Source organism: Physeter macrocephalus, chromosome 11, assembly GCF_002837175.3.
Source record: "Physeter macrocephalus isolate SW-GA chromosome 11, ASM283717v5, whole genome shotgun sequence".
Taxonomy (NCBI): Eukaryota; Metazoa; Chordata; class Mammalia; order Artiodactyla; family Physeteridae; genus Physeter; species Physeter macrocephalus.
This window is the reverse complement of record NC_041224.1, coordinates 9,517,694-9,540,456: the sequence shown is the minus strand read 5'-3', so window position 1 is coordinate 9,540,456 and position 22,763 is coordinate 9,517,694. Positions and strand designations below refer to the sequence as shown.

General features: G+C 39.0%; 1 protein-coding gene across 1 annotated transcript in view; it reads left to right on the top strand.

Annotated features, from left to right (window-relative positions):
* Window positions 1-22,763, top strand: part of MRC1 (mannose receptor C-type 1) — a 100,627-nt gene that overhangs the window by 17,608 nt on the left and 60,256 nt on the right. The window contains exons 4-7 of the mRNA XM_007109853.3: window positions 4,153-4,317; window positions 12,706-12,819; window positions 16,355-16,501; window positions 21,110-21,295. Coding sequence (XP_007109915.1) covers window positions 4,153-4,317; window positions 12,706-12,819; window positions 16,355-16,501; window positions 21,110-21,295 — 612 coding nt within the window. The remainder of the gene's footprint in view (window positions 1-4,152; window positions 4,318-12,705; window positions 12,820-16,354; window positions 16,502-21,109; window positions 21,296-22,763) is intronic.

Below are 22,763 nucleotides of genomic sequence, written 5' to 3'. Positions count from 1 at the left end.
CGGCACGTGGGATCCTCCCGGACCGGGGCGCGAACCCGCGTCCCCTGCATCGGCAGGCGGACCCTCAACCACGGCGCCCCCAGGGAAGCCCCCCTCCAAGTGATTTCTCATTTACTATCCCATCATATACTCCACCACAACCCTCTACGGGTGTCAGTGTCCCCATTTTATAATGGACGGAGTGAGCCATATTGGCCAAAGACAAGAACGCAGATCTTCTGACGCTCAGCCCTAGGCTGCATCAAATGACCCCTTTATTTTCACTAACTACTACTTCTCCTTAAGTTCCACTGTTGCTGTCAGTTATTTTCTAAGACTTTAGGGCAAATTATACTGTATATGATATGTATATGATATAGACTTAATGCCACAGGTGGGCATCCCATTTTCCAACCCCCCCCAATGATTTACCTTTATTAAACTATAGATCAAAAACAGAATTTAAGCAATGCCACAGCATTGGTTTTGATGGAGAGAGAGAGAAAGAGAGAGAGAGATGTGAGTGGCTCCTGAATTTTGTGTCAATGTAAAATGAAAAGCGTTCCTGACTGTGAAAATGATAGTAAGGTTACTCTTCTTAAATTAAGTTTAAGAAGAGTATTATTTAATTTAACATAGCTTCGGTGGAAGTGAGTTATGTCTATGCTTGAAGGGGTTTTAAAATGAAAATGTAAGTCTTATTGCAATGATGCAAAAGAAGTGGCATTGCATTGTATTGAACCGAGGGGGCCATAAAAATTCTTGGTGTCCTTTCCGTGCTCAAGAACTTATAAAGAAGCAGGGCAGCAGGTTTTGGGTGGGGTGGAGGAGGGCGTTCTTATTGGAAGGAAGGGATGGGGCTGAAGAAAACAGAGGAGGAAGAGTTCTTTGCTTCTCTCTCCCCATCACCCCACATCCTCCTCCTGCTGCCGGAACCTCCTTCCTTTTCCTCCCCCTGAACTTCTTACCCCCAAACTCTTGCTACTTCAGAGTCTGTGGATCAGAGCTCCTGTGTCCTGCTGTCCTGCCAAGGGGCGGGCACTGGGTCAGAGCCTCAGATACAGTCTGGGCTGATTGTGAGACTAACCCACTAAACGGGCAGGATCACACATCCACAACCATCACGGTACTCCAGGCGCTAGTGTAAAAAACAGTCCAACTTACGAACATATCCTAGTTTGTCAAGTTAAGGACAGAATTCCAAGAACTGTGCTTATTTAGCTTTTGATTTTCAATCCCTAAACATCTTACTAAAAATTAATTTGATTTCTCAGCCCCAGAGATTATTGTAATTCCCCTCTGGGTCCAGTCCCTCAGTTCTGGGTGAATACCCGCAGAAACTCAGTCTTCCTGTGTTCACGGTGGAACCGCTCTCCCATGCTTGGGTGAGGTTAATGCGTTTCTGTTTTATAACAACTTTTAAAGGTTTGATTCCCATGAAAGGTTGACTGATGTCTGATCTCTATGTTAGAAGGCTTTTTGTCTGAAAACAAAACTGAACTTTTTCCCCATAAGGTAAAGCCAGACTTGTTTCTCAGTGATTGCGGGGCGTCTCCCCCTGGACTTTGTAGGAATGGTGTTTGCTAAATCCGTTATCACGGAGTGTCGTGGGGCTACAGATCCCATGGGTCCAGCTGTAACATCCTGCACTTACGTGGTGTTGACAGGGACGTTGTTGGCTGCATGTGTGATTTAATGAGTCATTAAATGGAGGACAAATGGCCGGCCACTAATCATAGAAAAAAACAACAACACCTTGTCTAGACATGTGTTTTAGGGATAAACTGGGTAAGCTCTAGAATGAGCTTTTAGTCTCATTGGTTCCAATTTATGTCTTCCAAAGCAAATTATATATTTTGCCTAGTTAATTGTAAAAATAAAATAACTGGAAATTTAAAACACTTTTGATTTCAATATGCATTACAATTTTAAAGCACATTTTATACATTCCATGCCTTTCTTGAAGGGCTTTGCAGTTTCCCAAACTCTTTCACTGTCTTTGCTTTGTGTTTTTTTCAAAAGAACATTTTATTTTATGTTAGCCTTAAACTAGCAGATTCAGTACAGGAAGATGAGGTCCCAGCTAGTGACACTTAGTGACACTTAGTATATGCTCTTCATTGTCCTCTGTATTGTTTATTGTAATGTTTTCCTTCTATTTAGACATTTATTTTCAAGTATCAGGAGAACAGGAAAAGGAAAAGACTCCTTTCTCTCAATTCCCCATAGCTTGCAGTTTTAGTTTTCAGCGTCAGTTGTGCTGTTTTACTGTGGGAATTTGAACAATTTGGAGAGATATAGAGTCAGCAAACCTATGCATGCATTGAGAAATAGGTCTTAATTCCTTCATTTAAAATGCAAAGTATGCTTTCTTTAAATGAAGAGAAGCATCAAACTGCATTTCTTTCTATGGTCATTTGTAGCCCTTTCCTTCATTTCTGGATGAGAAAATCATCCCCTCCTTCTTTTATATCTCACACTTTCTACCACACTACAAGCAATACCTCCAAATTTCTAAAAATATTTATTTAAAATAGCTCCGTCTTCAAATAACCCTCAAACCAGTCTCATCTGAGTGATCTCACTTACAGGGCGAAGAATCCATTTGCACTTTAAACTAGTAACACCTCAGATTGTGGTAATTTAAATTTAACATTACTAATTCAAATATATTTTTTATGTGAATATATAATAATTTTATAGTTAAAACATCTTAGAAATGTCTATGCTGTTGCCCAAATGAAATGTTGATATATTTTTCTTCCTCTTTGGTGTTTCATGAACCACAAATTTCATATCATAGTGTGTGGTAAGCATATGAAAAAGGTCACTTCCTTGTCAGATCCAAAGTATCACAATTACATGCATATATAAAGTGTGGGCTATATGTGTATATATAATGTTGGCTGTATGCATATATATGGTGTAGGCTCTCTACACACGGACAACTGTCCAATTTGTTAGTAAGTTGAATACCCCTCAGAAAATTTGAGAGTTTATGTAATCTTTTCTCTTCCTCATAAATAAATGAAAGGATTATGACTTCACATGACTTGTAAGTAGAATTTTATATTATTAAAAAGACAAAAGAGAAGTTTTTATATCATGAAGCACACAAAAATATTTCATTTGTTGACTCATTTCTCAAACATCTTATGTGTAAAATGCAATCAATAATATTTATCCATCTATATTATTGGCCTTTCATAGACTATAGCCAAGTTTATAGAGTATATTGGGAACCATAAAATAGCAAAGGGAAAAATAAGGTAAAAATTTTAAAAAATTTAAAATAAAAGGTGTTTTACCCTGAGGGAAGAAAAACTAACAATCACCTATTGCCGGGAGCTACCTATGTTTAATACGTGCTGGAGACAAGAACATGAGACTCCAGAGGTGGTTAACAATTTAACTAAGGTTAACTCACCAGTGAGTGACAGAGTCTGGAGGCAGGTCCTGGTCAGTCTGTCTGTGGAATCTATGACCTTCCCCTCTAATGCCTGTGTCTTTGGTCTAAAAAGACCAGACTAGAATGTGCAGGTGAAATATCCAGTGCTGAGAGAAGACATATTTATTTTCTCTTCTCCCTTTATTATTGTTTTTCTAGATTAAGGAAGTTGGGCTGGCATCTCTATTCTTAGTCTGTGTATTTGCCTCACTTCCCAACTCATCTGATCTCAAGTGTCCTAATGGAAAAATAGACATGTTGAGTCCCTGTCTTTCTGGAGGCACGTGAAGGAGATGGAATGCGGTCGATCTTTGAAAACTCCCCCTCTTCATTTCAGGAGTAAAGAAAATCTCATAGTCACTCTAAAACTGATTAAAAGATAGAAAAAAGGAAAAGATAATGCTGTAGGCAATAATGCTACCAAGATTGTTTAAAACATATATTGTTCATAGGGGCGTTCCTGGTGGCGCAGTGGTTGAGAGTCCGCCTGCCGATGCGGGGGACGCGGGTTCGTGTCCCGGTCCGGGAGGATCCCACATGCCGCGGAGCGGCCGGGCCCGTGAGCCGTGGCCGCTGAGCCTACGCGTCCGGAGCCTGCGCTCCGCAACGGGAGAGGCTGCAACAGTGAGAGGCCCACGTACCAAAAAAAAAAAAAAAAAAAAAATTGTTCACTGAAAATTCTTTCCATACATAATGTAGTCAATTCCTTTTGACTTCTTTTACAGTTGAGGGCAGTGAAAGCTTATGGAATAAAGATCCGTTGACCAGCATTTCCTACCAGATAAATTCCAAATCTGCTTTAACTTGGCACCAGGCGAGGAAGAGCTGCCAACAACAGAATGCTGAACTCTTGAGCATCACAGAGATACATGAGCAGACATACCTGACAGGTAAAGATGCAAAAAGAAAACAAAGCTGTGAAATCCTGATTATTTTATTTCTGTATAGTTTAACTTAAAAGCATACAGCACGAATAATTCTAGACATCATGATAGAGTCAGTCCTAAACAGATGGTGCAGAGGGTTTGACAAAAGTGCACCCTGAAAAAGACACCTGGGATAGCGAATAGGTTTCATCTCATGAGCCAACTTTCTTCTATCAGTTGTGTCAGTGTCTAGAACTTGTGCTGAGAATGATTCGGTGGGTTTATTTGGGCTCAGAGTAGAAGATGCTACAATCAGTTAGCGATGCCGTTCTTGGACACAAGACACGGGTGCCATACTGGTCAAATATTCTAGGTCTAGCTTGAAGTCATTGGTTTTCCATTAGCATGGGAGAATTTAACATGATAAACTGAAGAGCTGCCACCACAAACAGGGACAAGTGAAGAGATGTCCTTTTGCCTCCTGTCTTTCAAATTCCCAGACTCTAATGGTTTTCAGGTCTTACTGATACTGTTTCTACAATGTTTTTTTTTTTTTTAGCATTTGTTCTTATAAGGTTGTGAAGATGAAAAGAGCTAATGTTTGCTTGAGATGAGAGGGTCTGTTTTCTGCAATCCACACTTGAGGAGCAGAGAGATCAGGACCAGAAACAAGGGTGGGAGAAAGAGCATCCTCAATTCCCTGCTCTAATCCCCTCCCTCCAGTTCACCCTGACCCTGCTTACTAGCTGAAAGTATCTCTGATCCACTGACCACCATGTTCAAAAACTCTTAGTGGATTCTCATTTCCTATCAACCAATTAACAACACACCTTTGCCTGGCATTCAGGGGCTGTCACCTGTCCACTGACTGCTGTTCCCCTTTGTGCATTTTGCAGTCTTGACAAAAGAAAACTTTTGGGTTCCTCATCTATGTCTCATACTTTCTCCCCTGCACCTCTGTCCCCATGGCGTTTCTTGTACCTAGAATTCCCCACATTTTATACAGTTGAAATGCAGTCTTCTCTATTTCCATCTGCCTTTCTCTTATTTGTTTACCACTTTTACAGTGGTTACTTACATATGTCCCTCTTCTCCTACAAGACTATAAATACATTCGTTTTTTATTCATTCATTCATTCATTCTACAAGATGGGCGGTTTCTCTGTGTGAGGCATTGTGCTAGCTCCTGGGGACACAGCAGTGACCAAAGCCTGCCATGTCCTGTCCACGTGGAGCTTAAAGTCCAATGGGGAAAACACATAGACAAGAAAACAAGCAAATAAATACAAATTATAGTTAAGTGCCATGAAAAAAGCAAATTGAAGGCTGTGTAGAGAATGGATTTGAGGGGCAGATGGTTGAAAGTGAGGAATGTCTTGTGAATATGTCCTCCCCACCCCTAACGAGATTCTCACAGAACCTTCCGGAAAGACAGTCTCAAGGAATGTTTGCTGACTGACAAATGAGGATGCAACACAAGAAAAACCATTATTTAGAAATTCAGCCTCACGTTTGGACCAGTGGTCAGTTTATGGCAAGAAGACAGTGGTTCTTAAGTGTGAAGTTGCTTATCAATCACCAGGGAACTTTGTTAAAGTGAAGCTGCCTGGGTGCAAACCCCAGAGACTGTAGATCAGTAGGTATGATGTGGGGTCCTGGAATCTGCATGTTATCAAATTTCCAGGTGATTCTAGGGCAAGTGGATGGGGACCACACTTGGCAAAGCACTGTGTACAGTACCTGCTGTATCAGCAACGCCTACAGATTGCATCTGCCTGGACAGCAGGCAGCAGAGCTCAGGAGTAAGGAGCATAGACTCAGGAGCCTGACTGCCTGGGCCCCAGCTCTGTGAAGCTGGGGGACCTTGGGGGCGATTACCTGAGGCTGCTATGCTGCAGTGGGAGAGTGTGTGTGAACTGTTACAAGGGACAGAGCTGTCCCCAGCCTGTCCCATCACCTAGGATTCCCTTTCTCCAGCTTTTCTCAGATGATCCTCTCCATCAATTGGAACACACTTCTCCTATAAGTTATTATTTTTTAATTGAATTTGAAGATGTTGATTGCATTCCATTTTGGGCCAAAAAAAATGTAACGTGAATTTTTTTTTAGCACCACCTTGTGAAATACCCAAAGCATTATTAGGTGAGAAAGATTTTTCTACTTCTAGTCCATTTCTGAGGGCTAAATCATGAATACTAGCTCCACTGTAATGAAATCTTTTTTGTACCAAGTGTAACATTTAAAAATTTTCTGCTTTCAGTATAGGCTGCAAGCCACCATTATCTTTCGGCCATCATTAAAGAGATTGACAATAGAAAAGCAATACGACCTCACTATGGGCATTGGTGAACTCAGAGACGGGCTTATGCCTCCGTCTGCTGAGTGATTCTGTTTCGTGTTGGTCCTTGGGGCCTTTGTATGCAGTATTGGGGCAAAGTACAGAGGGACCAATATTTGCAACCGTGTGTAAAAATAAGGAGAAAAAGAGGAAAACAGAGATAAGACAAAATTTATGTAGGTGATTAAGGAAGAGAGAATGAGTTGAGACAATCCTGGTGTGATTTGTGCTGGCTTGCACGGGTTAGAGAAAACTCAGAGTTGAAATGGTTTCACTTGGCTTTTTTTTTTTTTTTTTTTTTTTTTTTAAAGGAATCTATTTGCGGGTTGCGTTATCTTGACTCTTCTGAGTTTTGCTTGTTTTCTGGATTTCTGGAAGCCAAGGGACAGAGCACAGGTTACTTTTGAACTCTTCCCCAGTTGCTAGGGGAAAGGGGCTATGTGAGCAGGACAGCATCTCTGGGCCCTCCACTCACTTCCTCATTCCTGGCTCCGCTATCGGGCTTCTGGCTGCAGGTCTTTTTTTTTTTTTTTTTTTTTTTAAAGGAATCTGTTTGTGGGTTGCGTTATCTTGACTCTTCTGAGTTTTGCTTGTTTTCTGGCTTTCTGGAAGCCAAGGGACAGAGCACAGGTTACTTTTGAACTCTTGCCCAGTTGCTAGGGGAAAGGGGCTATGTGAGCAGGACAGCATCTCTGGGCCCTCCACTCACTTCCTCATTCCTGGCTCCGCTATCGGGCTTCTGGCTGCAGGAAATGCTTCTCTAATCAGCAAGGACTATTACTGTGTGCCCAGGAGCGCAAACAAGCCCTAAGAGATTGGGAGGCTGAGTTCACCTCAGATACTTATTTGAATCTTATCCAAGCCTCCGGAATTTCAGTCAGCAAATTTTAACTGAAATCCGGGTAGGAATGACTTCTCGAATGAGATTTGTAATATTTCCTGCTTTTCTTTAAGTCAAAAATGCCATGCATTAGGGGACAAAAAAAGTCTGACGGGGAATTTAAAAAATAAACCAGATTTTTGATTTTCTAGAGGGAAGATATTCATGACATTTGGGATTTATCGGCGTATATTGGGGAAGACTAGAAAATCCTGGTGTGAGTGAGGGATTGTCATCTACTCCATTGTGGAAAATAGGGCGCTAACATTTTTTAAAAACCACACATAGTTACCCTTTTAAAATATGATTTATTTTATGTGAGAATTTTGAGTAGTAAATTTCATTTTTCAAAAAGGTATAAGCCTCTTATGACTCTGAGATCAAATTAGCTGTTATTAATTAAACAGCTGCTGTGTGTCAGACACTGAGCTTTATTTCTAAAGCTGACACCAACCTTGTAAATGAGTAATATTGTCCCCACTTTATAGATAACAGATTAGGAGGGAGAAGGTAGGAATTTTGCCTAATGCTGCACGTTCAGAAAATAACTGTATTGGAATTCAGCACTGTCTTTCCATTACGCTCTGCCTGGGTCTCACTTAAAAATAAGCAAGGATCTGGTGGCCCCCAAAGCACTAAAGAGAACCTTTAATTTAGATGCCAGCAGCTCCTTGCTCCAGTAAATTTATTCTAAACTGGCAATCTGATTTCACATCATCTGCTGGGTTAACGGCTTCGGCCCGGCGGCCAATTCTTGTATCACCCAGAGTCATTTCATCATCTCTTCTTCTTCTACCCTTAAAAATGTTGGGACACCCTATTGGATCCTCAGTTCCTGAATCAGCGTTATAACTATATATGTGCAGGATTAGGATTTATAGAACTGAAATAAGATATAGGAAGTGAAATTGCCTAGTTACTTTGATTGTTTTTGCCAGTTTCCATATGGTGCTGGGTGGAGAACAAATTGGACCACAGTATAGAAAAGAACAATACAGTGCACCATTGGACAGTAATACGTCTTCTATTACAACTAAGTTCAAAAGGAGGTATAAACTGTTTCAGACGATACGTGCAGGAAAATTAAACATTAAAAAGTTTAGCATGTGGAATTGATGCTTTGTGTAATAATACTAAAAAAATTTGGTCATCTTCTTTGTAAAATTACAAACACATTAGAGAAAAAATTGTGGATGGCGCTCATCAGCTTTAAGTGATATATTTAACACAAAGCTTGAAATTTGTTTGTAAATCACACTTTTTGCCGACCCGAATTCAACATGGAGTAGTGACAATAATAATAATATTAATAATAGCAATAGCTTACATTTACTGGGCATATACTATGTATTAGGCCCTGTTTTAAGAAGTATTACTTAATGTAATTCTTCAAAACAAGCCTAGGAGTACCTAGAATAGATAAGGAGAGTCTCAAAGGATAATTTCCTTAAAGAGTGATCATCTTTTCTCATCATGCCAAACACAGTAATTTAATTAAGCAATCTCAGGCAAAATCTAATTTATTTATTCCTCCAGTTCTGTTCAAAACTTCATAGTTTTGAAAACTTAGATATGAGTATTTTATTAAAAATTTTAAAACATACCAGAATATTTGATTCTGGGGAATAGCTATATCCAACATATACAAGGAACTCATACAACCCAACATCAAAAATAGACCCCCAAAGCCTGAGAAAAACCAAAACAACTTGAAGAGACGTTTTCTCAAAGAAAACATACACATGAAAAGATGCTCAACATCATTAATCATCAGGGAAATGCAAATCACAGTCACTGTGAGATACCACTTCACACCGTTAGAGTGGCTATTATCAAAAAGACAACAAATAGCAAGTGTTGGCCAAGATGTGGAGACAAGGGACCCCTCATGTGCTGTCAGTGGGGGTGTGAACTGGTGCGGCCACTATGGGGAACCGTATGGAGGGTCCTCAAAAAACTAAAAACAGAACTACCATGGGATCCAGCAGTTTTACTTCTGATTATTTACCTGGAAAAAAACCAAAAACGCTAATTCAAAATGACATATGCATTCCAGTGTTCATTGCAGCATTATTTACAATAGCCAAGATATGGATACAACGTTAAGTGTCCACTGATAGACAAATGGATAAAGAAGATGTGGTGTATATACATACGTACAATGGAATATTATTCAACCATAAAAAATGAAATGTTGCCATTTGTGATAACATGGGTGAATCTAGAAGGTATTATGCTAAGTGAAATAAGTCAGAGACAGATGAATACCTCTTGATCTCGCTTGTGTGTGGAATCTAGAAAACAAAACAAAATGAAAACAGATGCATAGATACAGAGAACAAATGGGTGGCTGCCAGAAGGGAGGGCAGGTGGGGAGTAGGTGAAATAGTTAGAGGATTAAGAGGTACAACCTTCCAGTTACATAACAAAGTCATGGGGATACAATACACAGCATAAGGAATATGGTCAGTTATATTGTAATAACTTTGTATGGGCACAGATGGTCACTAGACTTATTGTGGGGATCATTTCATAATGTATGCAATGTCAGATCACTGTGTAGTATACATGAAACCAATGTAATATTGTATGTCAACTATATTTCAATAAGAAAAATAATTTATGAAAAAATCAATGTTCAGTGGTATTTAATAGAATAATTATTAACATAAAATATAGTATCAACATGACACTGATCCCAGAATGACATTTCTAAGGTACAGACTAGTAGACAGGCATCTCCTCCTGACACCTTATAAGTTATCTCTTTACATGAATGAGGTGAGATGGCAGTTTTTGCTGGTTTCTTTAATTTACCCTAAAGAGACATAAGTAATAGTTTAGTACTCAAAAGAGTTTTCATAACTATGTAAAATAATTAATAAACTAAAGGGAAACCATCAATGAGATGAATAACTATACAATTGATTTACTCTGAATGAATTTCTACCACTTCATTATCAGTATTTTCTTTTCAATGAATGCAGTCGTACTTGTTGATGCTTACTGCAGAGATTTAAGACTAAAGAAATATGAAGCTTTTCCCTTTTGATAATGTCATTTCCTTGACATAGCTTGTAATAAGTATTTTATTTTTTGGTAAAATTTCAACTTCGGAGAACCTAATGCTGAGCCTTCACAGGTAACCAGAGTGAGTTCTGCCATGGACTGTTGTTTGGAGAGGGATGACATTTATCAGAAATATCTTTTTAGTTCATGGTTCTTTACTTAAAGGTGCTCTAACATGTAAACTTATCTGAAGGTGTATTATATCAATAATAGTAACTCACAGGCAAATTTAATTTAAACAAGGGTTGAATTCACTGGAAACACCAAAGTGAACCCTGGGTGCAAGTCCTAATTTACTAATCCTCTGTTTCACTCTCCACAAGTTTCTTAACCTCTCTGTCCTCAGTTTCTTCATCTGTAAAATGAAGGCACTGGACGAGATACCTCTCAAGGTGTACAAAGTACCTAAGGGCAAGAGCTGTACTAACTCAGACTTTTTTTTCTAGAACGCTTGATAAAGATAAGTGACTCTGAAGTAATTTTCACTGACTTTTTACATGCTAGCAGTTAATTTCATCCCATTTTTATTACTTTATTTAAAGAAATTACACAATAGGGTTTACTTTTCAGTAAGTAACTCCAGTATTGGATTCAGTTCAGTTCATTAAGCATCAACCTACCCAATCAATATCAACCTAGTCAATATCCTCAAGTGGGTTCTCCCTTTGTCAGTGCCTTTCTGCCAGATGCTGAATAAACTAACAGCATTCAGGTCACATTTCTCCAAGAACGTGATCTGTGCTTTTATGGGATTGGGGGGCAAAAAATGTGAGATACGATTCTGGGGCATCGAGTCACTGTAATCCCCTTTCATTTGAATTTGTGACATGAATGTGTATGTATATCAGCTAATGAAAAATTGGGGAAAACTCTGGTGAATTTGGATAGCTTAGTTGGCTGCATCAGAAATAAACGGTCTGGGATTTGATGTCATAAGAACCCAGGTTTAGGGACTTCCCTGGCGGTCCAGTGGCTAAGATTCCGTGCTTCCAATGCAGGCGCGTGGATTTGGTCCCTGGTCGGGGAATTAAATCCCAAAAAGAACCTGGGTTTAAATTTCAACTCTGCACATGACATCTAAACTCCTTGGGTGTCCAATTCCTAATCTGTACAATGGAGGTGGCAACACCTAATTAGAGTTTGTGAGGATTGAAAACGAGCGAAAACAGTGCCCTGAATATAGTAAGTGGTTATTCTCACCATTGAAAAGATTTGACTGGGGAATATATGCTCTAGAGAACAGTAAATATAAAGTGGTCCATTTATGACTACCCTTTATGTTTATAGACACTTCAGGTTGGTATTTTATTTAAGGCAAAGGATAGTTTTCCTTTTCATTAATTCTTTTAAATCAGCTATAAAGAATATAGAGAGAACAGCAAATCCATGGTTTTTAAAAAGTTATAGGTGATAACACATTAGAGCTGTTTAACCTGGCCGGGCTGAGGTCCATGTTGCTTCTGTTTTGTTTTTTATTGCATCTCAGGCCTAGCACAGACTTTGAAACACTGTAGTTATGATTTATTAGCTGCCTAAGTAAAGTGTTATTCATAGTAGCACAAGCACTTAGTGTTTAGATTTTAATCATCATCTTCATGAGGAAAAAATGGATTTTTAGAAGTGTCATCAAATAAAATTCTGAGAGTAAGTTCAAAAATATGAGGTCGGGTAATAACTTATGAGAGTGATATAGATTGAAATGTGTATTAAACTTTTTCATGATAGAAAACGGTGACTTTGATACAAAATGAATCTTAGGTTTACTCTACAATGAAGTAAACGTGTTTTTGTTTGATGATAGTCAAAGACAGTCTTCTCCAAATTAGAAGCACATTCACACGATCCTATAGAAGTCATCAAGATGCTGGGGACTGAAGCCTGGTCACATCTGGGTTAGACCCTTAGCAAGACCGTTCCTGGCTTATCTGTGTTCTCACCTCAGTTTCTTTCCATGCCCATGGAGGTAATGGTTGTACTTGCTGATGAGAGGATCAAAGGAGACATGCTTGGCATGATTTTCATTACTTCTCTCTAGTACATTTTGATTCAAGTACCTAATTCTGAATTTGATTTCACCATCTTTTCTGAATGTCAGTGTTGTTTTTGTTTTGCTTTTGTCATAAAGGGTTAACCAGTTCCTTGACTTCAGGACTCTGGATTGGACTGAACAGTCTGAGTTTCAACAGTGGATGGCAGTGGAGTGGGGGCAGTCCGTTCCGATATTTGAACTGGCTACCAGGTAGGGTTAAGCTCATCTGATAAACTTGGTGGCGTTAAGCTGGTTGAATTCATCTGCATTTAATTTAGCTAGGTACCATGGAGACCTTCATCAGCTCACATGTAGATCTCAAAGAGAAGAATTGGGAGATTTCATCACGTACAGTTTATTTCTCACCTTGCTTTGAAACCTGCCAGCTAGATTTGAATACTCTAACACCATAAGGTTATTCCAGCTTTCTGGGATAAGGACTTGTCTGGAAGGATAATCACACAGGTCAATAGAGGACTCTGTTAAAGTGTATATTCTCAGAGCATCCGTGATTTGTTAGGTATTATATTCAAAAATTTGATTTTATATTTATGATATATATATATAATATATAATGCTACATATAGTATATTCAAAGATTTTATACATATTTATTTACATCTACACACACACTATGAATTTAAGAAATTTAAATTGTTTTAGGCTGGAGAATTTCTCATTATCTTGAGCCATGAGATATTTGCAATATTTCTGTCATCGTTATAATGATCTGAAGGTCTACGTTGACGCCATTTTCTCCTATTTTTAATAGGAGAAAAATAGAGTTGGATTTTTCCAACTAGAGTTGGATTAAAAATAATACCAGCCACAGATTGTAATATTCCATACTAGCAGAATCATTCATGAGCAGTTTTGTTGACAGTTTGTAGTTTAGTTGTAGAAAAACACAAGGGATGATCAAGCCTTCAACGGCTTTCCCATTTTTTGGAGGACAGAAAATGCTCTCAGCTAATTATTTCTATATTGTTGTAACATAGAGGTAACAGATCATAAAAGGAGACTAGATGATAAAGATGTTTTACACATACAGAAATTATTCTGAGAAAACAAAAGGACCAATGATGGCAAAAAGTCTTGATCTTATTCACCAATACCAACCATTGTTAGTGGCTGCTTAATACACTCTACTGAGTATGATTCTCCACTCCCAACCCAGGCCCCGTCCTGTACTAATCTTGATTTATTAGGAAAGCGTGCAGGTAAGGATTAGTGATGTCTGCCGTAGGTGTGGGAAAGGATGGATCACATTTTCATTTACCAGTTCTGCTATAGAAAATACTGGTGTGGTGTTTCTTCATATGGTCAGACTTCTTTCTTAAAGCCGTCGAATTGTTTTTGCATTTGGCTTAGAAAATTAAACTCTCCATTTTCCATGTTACCGACTTATGGTATTAAAAAGAAACAGAAAAGCTTGGAAATAAATAGATAATATTCAGAATATGCTAAAACATGAGAGGGAATTTTTGGAGGACATACGTTGGTTTAAGCTGATTAGATTTTACTATGAAATTTGACTTTCAATGTACTCCTTCGATGCATGATGCTTACAGGGCTGTCCCTAAGAGTCAGCTCTGCTTTCCTCTGGAATATGGTGAGTAAACAGTGCTGCAAGGGAATATAAGATGTGCTATTTATGAGTGAGAATTTGATTTGTCTGCTTACTGACTCAGTCACACTAAATTGGAGAATGCCACTTGGCTTAGTCAGATCATTAGACAATAATAATCATCTGTTGGGGGATTAGAGTTTACTCTTCGCTGCTTAATTACTGTAGGCAGATCATTTTATTTATTACTCAATTTTAAGTGATGATTATTGTAATATTTAACCACTTGCATTCTGAGAGTTCAGTGAGAAAATTGAGGGGTCTAGATTCGGTGAAAGTGAGGAATGAAATTGGAATATTAATGAGAAAGGAAAAGAAATGTCCTTCCTTATTAAACCAATTCCTGAGAAGTAGGCGCAAAATTAAACCACCTTCTGAAATAATATGAGAGTTTCTTTAAATGAAAATTAGAAACCTTGTGGAACATTAGAAGTTGTTATTGTATAAATTGTTCAATCAGCCTTCAATTGAGAACTTACCAAGTAAAGCATCTATTAAAATACATCTGCATTTGAAGTGAGGATATTTTATACAAATGGTATAGAAGTGTGAATTCAAATATATAACTATAGTAACCATTTAAAGACAAAGAGTTGATATATTAAAGTAGGTATTGGTGTTCTATTGATAAATAACTGTATTACTATGGTTTACCAGCTCATATATTAAATCATAACCGTTAGCTGTAAAATATATTATTGTTTCTGAAAGTTTCTTTCCAGTACTGGTACCTTATCTGTTAGTTCAGTTATACTGGAAGTTTGGTCATACTATCAACACGTTTAAAAAACATCTTTATCCTTATCACTAACAATTTTTCCTTTGTGTGCTATTCAAGCAACTTCCAAAAATTTTTGACAAAGGCTTTATGGAGCAGGTGATGTGATTCCCATCTTTCGGGAAGGGAGAGTGTGGTCCAGGTCCAGGTCGTAAACATGTCAGAGGTCACAAAGCAGAATCATTGGCAATATGTGACTCATCACCCTGTCTTCTCTTGTGAGATGGAGCAAGTTTTTAGAGCACTGGTTTCAAAATCATTTATTAAAGTGGTGGAAAAGCATGAGAAATGTGGGTATCGATGCATGTATCGATTGCACTAAGAAAGTTGACTTGACCTGGTTCTTTTTTTTTTTTTTTTAAGATGTTGGGGGTAGGAGTTTATTAATTAATTTATTTATTTTTTGCTGTGTTGGGTCTTTTTTTCTGCGCGAGGGCTTTCTCTAGTTGCGGCAAGTGGGGGCTACTCTTCATTGCGGCGCGGGGGCCTCTCACTATCGCGGCCTCTCGTGTTGCGGAGCACAGGCTCCAGACGCGCAGGCTCAGTAGTTGTGGCTCACGGGCCTAGTTGCTCTGCGGCATGCGGGATCTTCCCAGACCAGGGCTCGAACCCGTGTCCCCTGCATTAGCAGGCGGATTCTCAACCACTGCGCCACCAGGGAAGCCCTGACCTGGTTCTTTAGTCAGTTTCCAGTAAGCAATGAGATGAGAGGTTAGCTGCTAAAAATATTCTTCAATAGGCTGAGTTGAAAATCTTGAGAGAGACTCTGAGCTCTGGGAGTACTTTATCAGCATTTACTATGGCACATTGCTGCTTCTAGCATCTCTTTCCTTCTCTTTCTCCTCCTATTGCCTTCTTTCCTGCCTCTTCTTTCTAACTGGAGAAAGTTTTCCCATGTCCAGAAATTCTCTGGCTGGTCCTCACAGTTAGCTTGACTTAGGTTTTTGGGGAGGTGTTGACAATGTTGAATATGGCTGATTTGGAACATCGTGTATTCTTTTGTTATTTACCCCCCTATCATACATAAAATAACCCAGTGTGAAGATTGTTCAGGGTTTAATGCTTAGCTTTATTGTTTGATATTGTGGGGAAAAATTTATTTCAAAGAAGTAAACTTATATAATCAACATTTCAGGTACTGGAATGATCCAACAATGAGAAAACAAATAGACACCCAACATGTCTTTTGCTCTGCAGGCAGTAAATATTTATTTGTGAATGTGTAGCCGAAAGGGTGGGGATCCATTAAATGCCAAGGTTAAACACACGAGGCTCTGGGGGGTCTATCTACTTGTAATTCCTATAATAGTCCCACTTTTATTTTTTTCTTTTCCCCAAAGGAAGTCCATCAGCTGAACCAGGAAAAAGCTGTGTGTCACTGAATCCCGGGAAAAGTGCTAAGTGGGAAAATCTGCAGTGTGTTCAGAAACTAGGCTATATTTGTAAAAAGGGCAACACAACTTTGAATTCTTTTGTTATCCCCTCAGGTAAGTGATCTATTTGATCTGAAGTGTATAAAATATTATAATTTAAAGATCAAATTACAGTCTAGTCCTAACTGTAGGCAATGACAGGTTTTGTTGATCATTTATGGTATCAACTTAATGATATTCCTACAGAATGTCTTTTTGTTGGTTGCTAACCTTTCCTGAGTGTTCTGGAGTGTTTGGGCATGAGCAAAGCCTTTGACACAGCGTTAATAAAAATCTTATCTTCACAGCTGCCCTATGAGGTAGGTATTATTATTCACACATTTTAGATGAGGAAAAAGATATTCAGAGGATATAAAAAACTCGCACATGTGACAAAACTGGAATCCAAGCTAGGAAATCAGTATCTGAAAGGGATGTTTTTATTATGTCCTCACTATTTAATGGCGTATCTGGGCGCCAGTGTTATTTAGTTTAACATATACACTGAAGTCTTCACCAAAATGGAATAAAACATCCCAGAAGTAGTCGCTGAATTTTATATATAGGCTAGACCAGCGGGAAAAAATGCAATTATGCTCTCTATTATAATTTTATAGAAGAATTAAGCTACTAAGCCCAGAATGCATTCTTTCCTTCAAATTGACAAAAAGCAAAGTAACTATTGATATATTCTTTTCACCATCAGCTGTTTTTGGAGAGACACGTAATACTTCAAGGTCATTTATGTATGTATATATATATTCTGCTTGGGAAATCTGACAGCATGGCATTCTTTACTTTTTTTGCTCCTTGACTTTTAAAAGCAATTTCATTTATTTTAAAATATGATCAACATGGCTAGAAAGTCCAAGGTACGACATGATAAATAATAATAATTTCTTCCAGTTCTTACTTCAAATTTGCAGTTCCTCTCTGAATAACTGTGTCTGGGTGTGTATCCTTACCTAGTTATTCTATGAATATATGAATAAATATGTTTGTAATTCTTTTTGTCTGTTTTATACAAATGGCAGCATATGATACACTTTGCTCTACTTTTTTCACTTAATAACAATTTTGGGCATCATTCCATACAGTGCATAGGTAGCTTCTGTGTTCATTTTTATGGCTGTACATTAGCCATTGCGGGGAGAGACCATATATTTTTTAACCAGTCCCCTATTAATGGAACTTTAGTTTACTTCCAATTTTTTATTATTACAAACAATCCCGCAGTGAGTAACTAATCCCGCAGTGAGTAACTTTATACATATGTCATTTGATGTGTGTGATTATTCCTAGAAGTGGAATTGCCAGATCAAAGAGTGGGTGTTTGCCATTTTAATGGATACAAATATGGAGGAGCTCTCCAATGGATATAGATGAGGGTCCCATTATTGGGTCTGATTATACTTTACAGGGTCACCCTTATGGCTGTGGGCACGCCTCAGGGAGACCTCAGTCATTTTTGTATTTCATCTCCTCTATTCCTCCCATACGAGAAATGGTACCGATATAATCCTTCCCTCTTGGAAGAGCTCATATAATTCTCCTCCAGAAGATTTGGAATTACCACTTAGGGGATGAGGAGAATGGTGGTTTTATCATGTCTGAGGTAAGGAGGCGGAATTCTGTAACTTGGCCTTGTTCCTTAACCCCCCAGTTTTAGTTTCCTATCTATTAAGTGGAAATACTAACACTTGTTCTTCCTGTGAATGTTTGTTCATATTGTCAAGCACTCAGTCCATTATTCTTATTTCTCTGCTATGCCTCTTACTGAACCAAGCTTGAGTCTGCTGGTCTGCGTGCAGTAAAGCCAATCTACTGACACTGGGTTGGGGTGAAGGAAATTGCAGGGTTTATTGCAGGTGCCAAGCAAGGAGTCCAGGGCAGCTAGTGCTCAAAACCCTGAACTCCCCTATGGGTTTCAGGAAAGCATTTGTAAAGGCCAGGTGAGGGAGGTGGGTTGCAGGGTATGTGATCAGCTTGTGCACAATTCTCTGATTGGTTGATGGTGAGGGAACAGGGCAGTGTCCCAGGGGTTAATGTTATCAATCCTTAGGTGCCAACACGCTCATGATCATCAAGTAGTTAATTTCTTCCATTTGGTGGTGGTTTTAGCATCTGTGAAACAACTCAGGAAATGTCCATCAGATACTATTATCTGGGTACTTCAGAGAGGAGCTACAGCAGAGGATATGGGAAGGGGGTCTGTCCCAGGAAGGCCCCCTAGGCTCCTGCTCGGTTACATGCCTTACTTGCTTCACTTGCTAACTTTCACTTCCCATTGGTTTTTGAATTTCTCTATACTTCCTGGATTAATCATTCTATCTTATCTATAAACTCAAATAAACCAGAGCTTGGAAAAGCATATCAGAGTTAGGATTATGAAGCATACATTATGGGTGACTCTCTCGGGCAAGGGTTCCACCTCGTCCCCTGCTTGTCTTTGCAATGCCACCCTGTTCATCCATGATCTCTAGGTTGGCGAGAGCTACACTGTCCAGTTCAGTAGCCACTAACCACATGTGACCACTGAGCACATGAAATGCGACTAGTTCCAACAAAGATTTGCTGTGAGTGTAAAATACACTCTCGACTCACAAGACACAGCATGAAAAACAAAAGTAAACGATCTCATTATTATTTAATTGATTATATATTGATATGATAATATTTTGGATATATTGGGTTAAATATGATGTATTATTATAAAGAAAGTCACCTGTCTCTCTTGAGACTTGTATTTAACATGGCAGCTGGCAAATTGATAATTCCATACGTGGCTCCCATTTGTGGATTATGTTCTATTTCAGTCAGACAGTGTTGCTGTACAAGAATAAGCCATTGTTTGTGGCTGCCCCAGGGGACGCCTCTTCATTGGTTGTTTTCATGTTTTGAAATATTTTAAAAGTGCATCTGTTTCGTTTTTGAAGCCCTCAGCATGTGCTGGCATCATTTTCAGCTTCTCGAGCAGCAAAATTAAAATATCCCACAAGAGGGCTCCAGAGTGATACTAACCTTTTTTTTTTTTTTTAATTTTGGTAACCACTGGAACTGTATAGAAGGAATAGATTTTCTAAAAATATGCATTTTTCTGTTATAATAATACAGTGTTTGGATGTCAGGACTGCCTATTTACTTGAATGACTGTACACAGAATCTTGAGCTTATACAAAGGTGACGCAGACATTCCCAGACTTTGGGAGACTATGGAACTGTTACATGAAACAGATAACAAAGGCGCCCTATACTGAACCTTTACTAAGGCAGCACATTTGAGAACATTTAGTATCAAACTTAAATACAGAAATTGACATTCATTTGGCAATATAGTCCCTCTTTAAGCAAGATATATTGCTCAGTTGCTGTTTGAAATAGCATCCATAAAATGGTCATAATAAGCTGTTGTATAGTAAATATAACTTCAGTTCTTTTTCTTGACCAACAATTCATGACACTTACTCTGTGCCAGGCCCTGTGCCATTTCTGGGCCTATATGAGGATGAATAAAGCGAGTCTCTTGCCTTCGAACGTTGTTACTGTCACTTTCCCTGGCTCATTACTGTCACAATGCATGTTTGTAAGGTATAATCAAGGTCGTGAAATTTGACCCTGACTGCTAGTTGCAGTAATTAGGACATTGGTCACTGTTACTGGTTTGATTAAATAAACATGGTGGTCGTATTTGTAATTTATAGTCGTATTATCTCAAGTGCAGAAGCACACAGTGAGGATGGGTAGTTTAATATTAGTACTAGCATTAATATCATTTACAATTTTTTACATACGTGGATAGTTTGGTTCATGTGATGTGACTGACCCAGCATCACACAGCTTGTGGCAGATTCAGATTTTGCCTGAAAGACTTTGGAATCGAAGTCCCTGTGATTTCTGCACTGTTCTGTGTCATTTGGGAGCAAGTAGTCCACGTGGATAGTTTGGTTCATGTGATGTGACTGACCCAGCATCACACAGCTTGTGGCAGATTCAGATTTTGCCTGAAAGACTTTGGAATCGAAGTCCCTGTGATTTCTGCACTGTTCTGTGTCATTTGGGAGCAAGTCCACGGCAATGGGTTCGTTCAAAGGCACAGGTGGCCGGCTCACACTGCCATGGTTTCAGAGGCTCCTTGGTGACCCCCCCCTCCTGCCCCCCACCCATTCTAGGCCCTGTGTCAGCACGTCTTTCTCCTGCCTGCCTTGTCTTGCCCATCCTCTGAGGAATGGATGGCTTCCTAATGTCTGTAGAATAGAGGTAAATTGAAATCTTTTGAGGAATGAATACATTATATGACAAAGCTCTTGTGCTTCCAGTGTTTATAGAACATGCTTAGGACAGGTCTGCCGATGATAAAATGCAGACGACATGAGACAATCTATTGTATGTTACTGTGGCCTTGTTGTAGGTACAGTTGAAAATAAGAACAGATTTCTTATTTGGCTTTATTTTAAAATGAAAGATGACTTCCATATCATCCTTAGTCTAAAAGCAAACACAATCTCGTCGATCTTTTGTGAATACCTATGCCAAAAAATGGAAAAATAAATATTAGCTATATTTGCTTATGACTATGAACTGTTTCCTATAGAGAATGATAGAAAATATTGTCAAATTTAAAAATTTTAAAAACAATTAAAAAAACGTTCAAATGTTTTCCAAACTCTTTTTTTTTTTTCCTAGAAAGTGATGTGCCCACCAACTGTCCAAGTCAGTGGTGGCCGTATGCAGGTCACTGTTACAAGATTTACAGAGAAGAGAAGAAAATCCAAAGAGATGCCTTGACTGCATGTAGGAAGGAAGGTGGTGACCTGGCAAGTATCCACAGCATCGAGGAATTTGACTTCATTATCTCCCAACTGGGCTATGGTAAGCCCTTCATCTGTAATACACTTAATTCTCGTCTTCCTGACTCACCACCCATCTTTGGAAAATTTAATCATAAATGTTAAATCTAATAATCGAATAAATTCAAGTTAACAATTCAATGAACAATTTAGTAACAAATATTAATCATGCCTAAAATATGAAAATTATATAGCCTAAAATATTAAAATTATATAGTAATTTAAAGAATTTTTACCACTAAGAGAACACTTGAGTTTTTTTTAATATGGAATCAACTTATGCATAGTTTTAAAAATACTGTGTTTCTATATATAATCTGGATTCAGAGCAGTCTACCTTAAATTTGTGAACAATAGTTCACTAGCTGGAATTAGTTGTGTGTATGGATGTATTTTCTCTTTTAAGGCCCATATTTTGTCTCACAGGAAAGGTCTCTCAATGAACCATCTCATCCTTTGAATTTTATTTTCTTTATTAATCTAGCTAAGCCTGCTAGAATGATGAGCAGAGAACGAAAGAATTTATTTGATTGGAGTTAGATGGTGGCCTCAACCTTTTAAAGAAATTTGCATCTCCATTTTAGGACTAGAAGAGACAAAGAGAAAATGTAGTAACTAAATATTGTAAAGTATTAAAAGATTGGCCCTGGGCTTCCCTGGTGGCGCAGTGGTTGCGCGTCCGCCTGCCGATGCAGGGGAACCGGGTTCGCGCCCCGGTCTGGGAGGATCCCACGTGCCGCGGAGCTGCTGGGCCCGTGAGCCATGGCCGCTGAGCCTGCGCTCCGCAACGGGAGAGGCCGAAGCAGGGGGAGGCCCGCATACCACACACACAAAAAAAATAATAAAAAAATAAAAGATTGGCCCTATCAAAAACATTTAAAAAGTGAGTAAAACGAGTTGGGAACGCTTATCCTGAAGAGGACGAGGGTGAGGAAGGAAGTAATGATGACGGGCTCTCAGTCGTACTTGCTGATTAAATGCTGATCATTTTCTGCTTCCACTTATGAGCCTGCAGAATAGCTGGACCTTTTCATTTCCAGAGAGCAAAACAAGAGGAAATGGATGGTGGTGATGGTGGGGACTGCTTCCTGACACTTACTGCCTGAAAATTGATAGGAGTGGGGGTAGGGGAGAAGAGAAAAACAATGAACAAATAGATGAGAAAAATAGTCTCAGAGAAAGATGTAAAATATCCCCAACACTGCTGCTGTTAGCGCCAGTGCTGAATGGTATCCTTTCTCCTTTGCTCACCTCGCTGTTTGGTAGGGTGATGATGATATTCTGCTACAGCCCATAATAATTTCTTGATTATTCTACATTTACCTATCCTGGAGCATCTGGACTACACGATAATAATATAATCAAGGGGCTTCCCTGGTGGTGCAGTGGTTGCGCGTCCGCCTGCCGATGCAGGGGAACCGGCTTCGCGCCCCGGTCTGGGAGGATCCCACGTGCCGCGGAGCGGCTGGGCCCGTGAGCCGTGGCCGCTG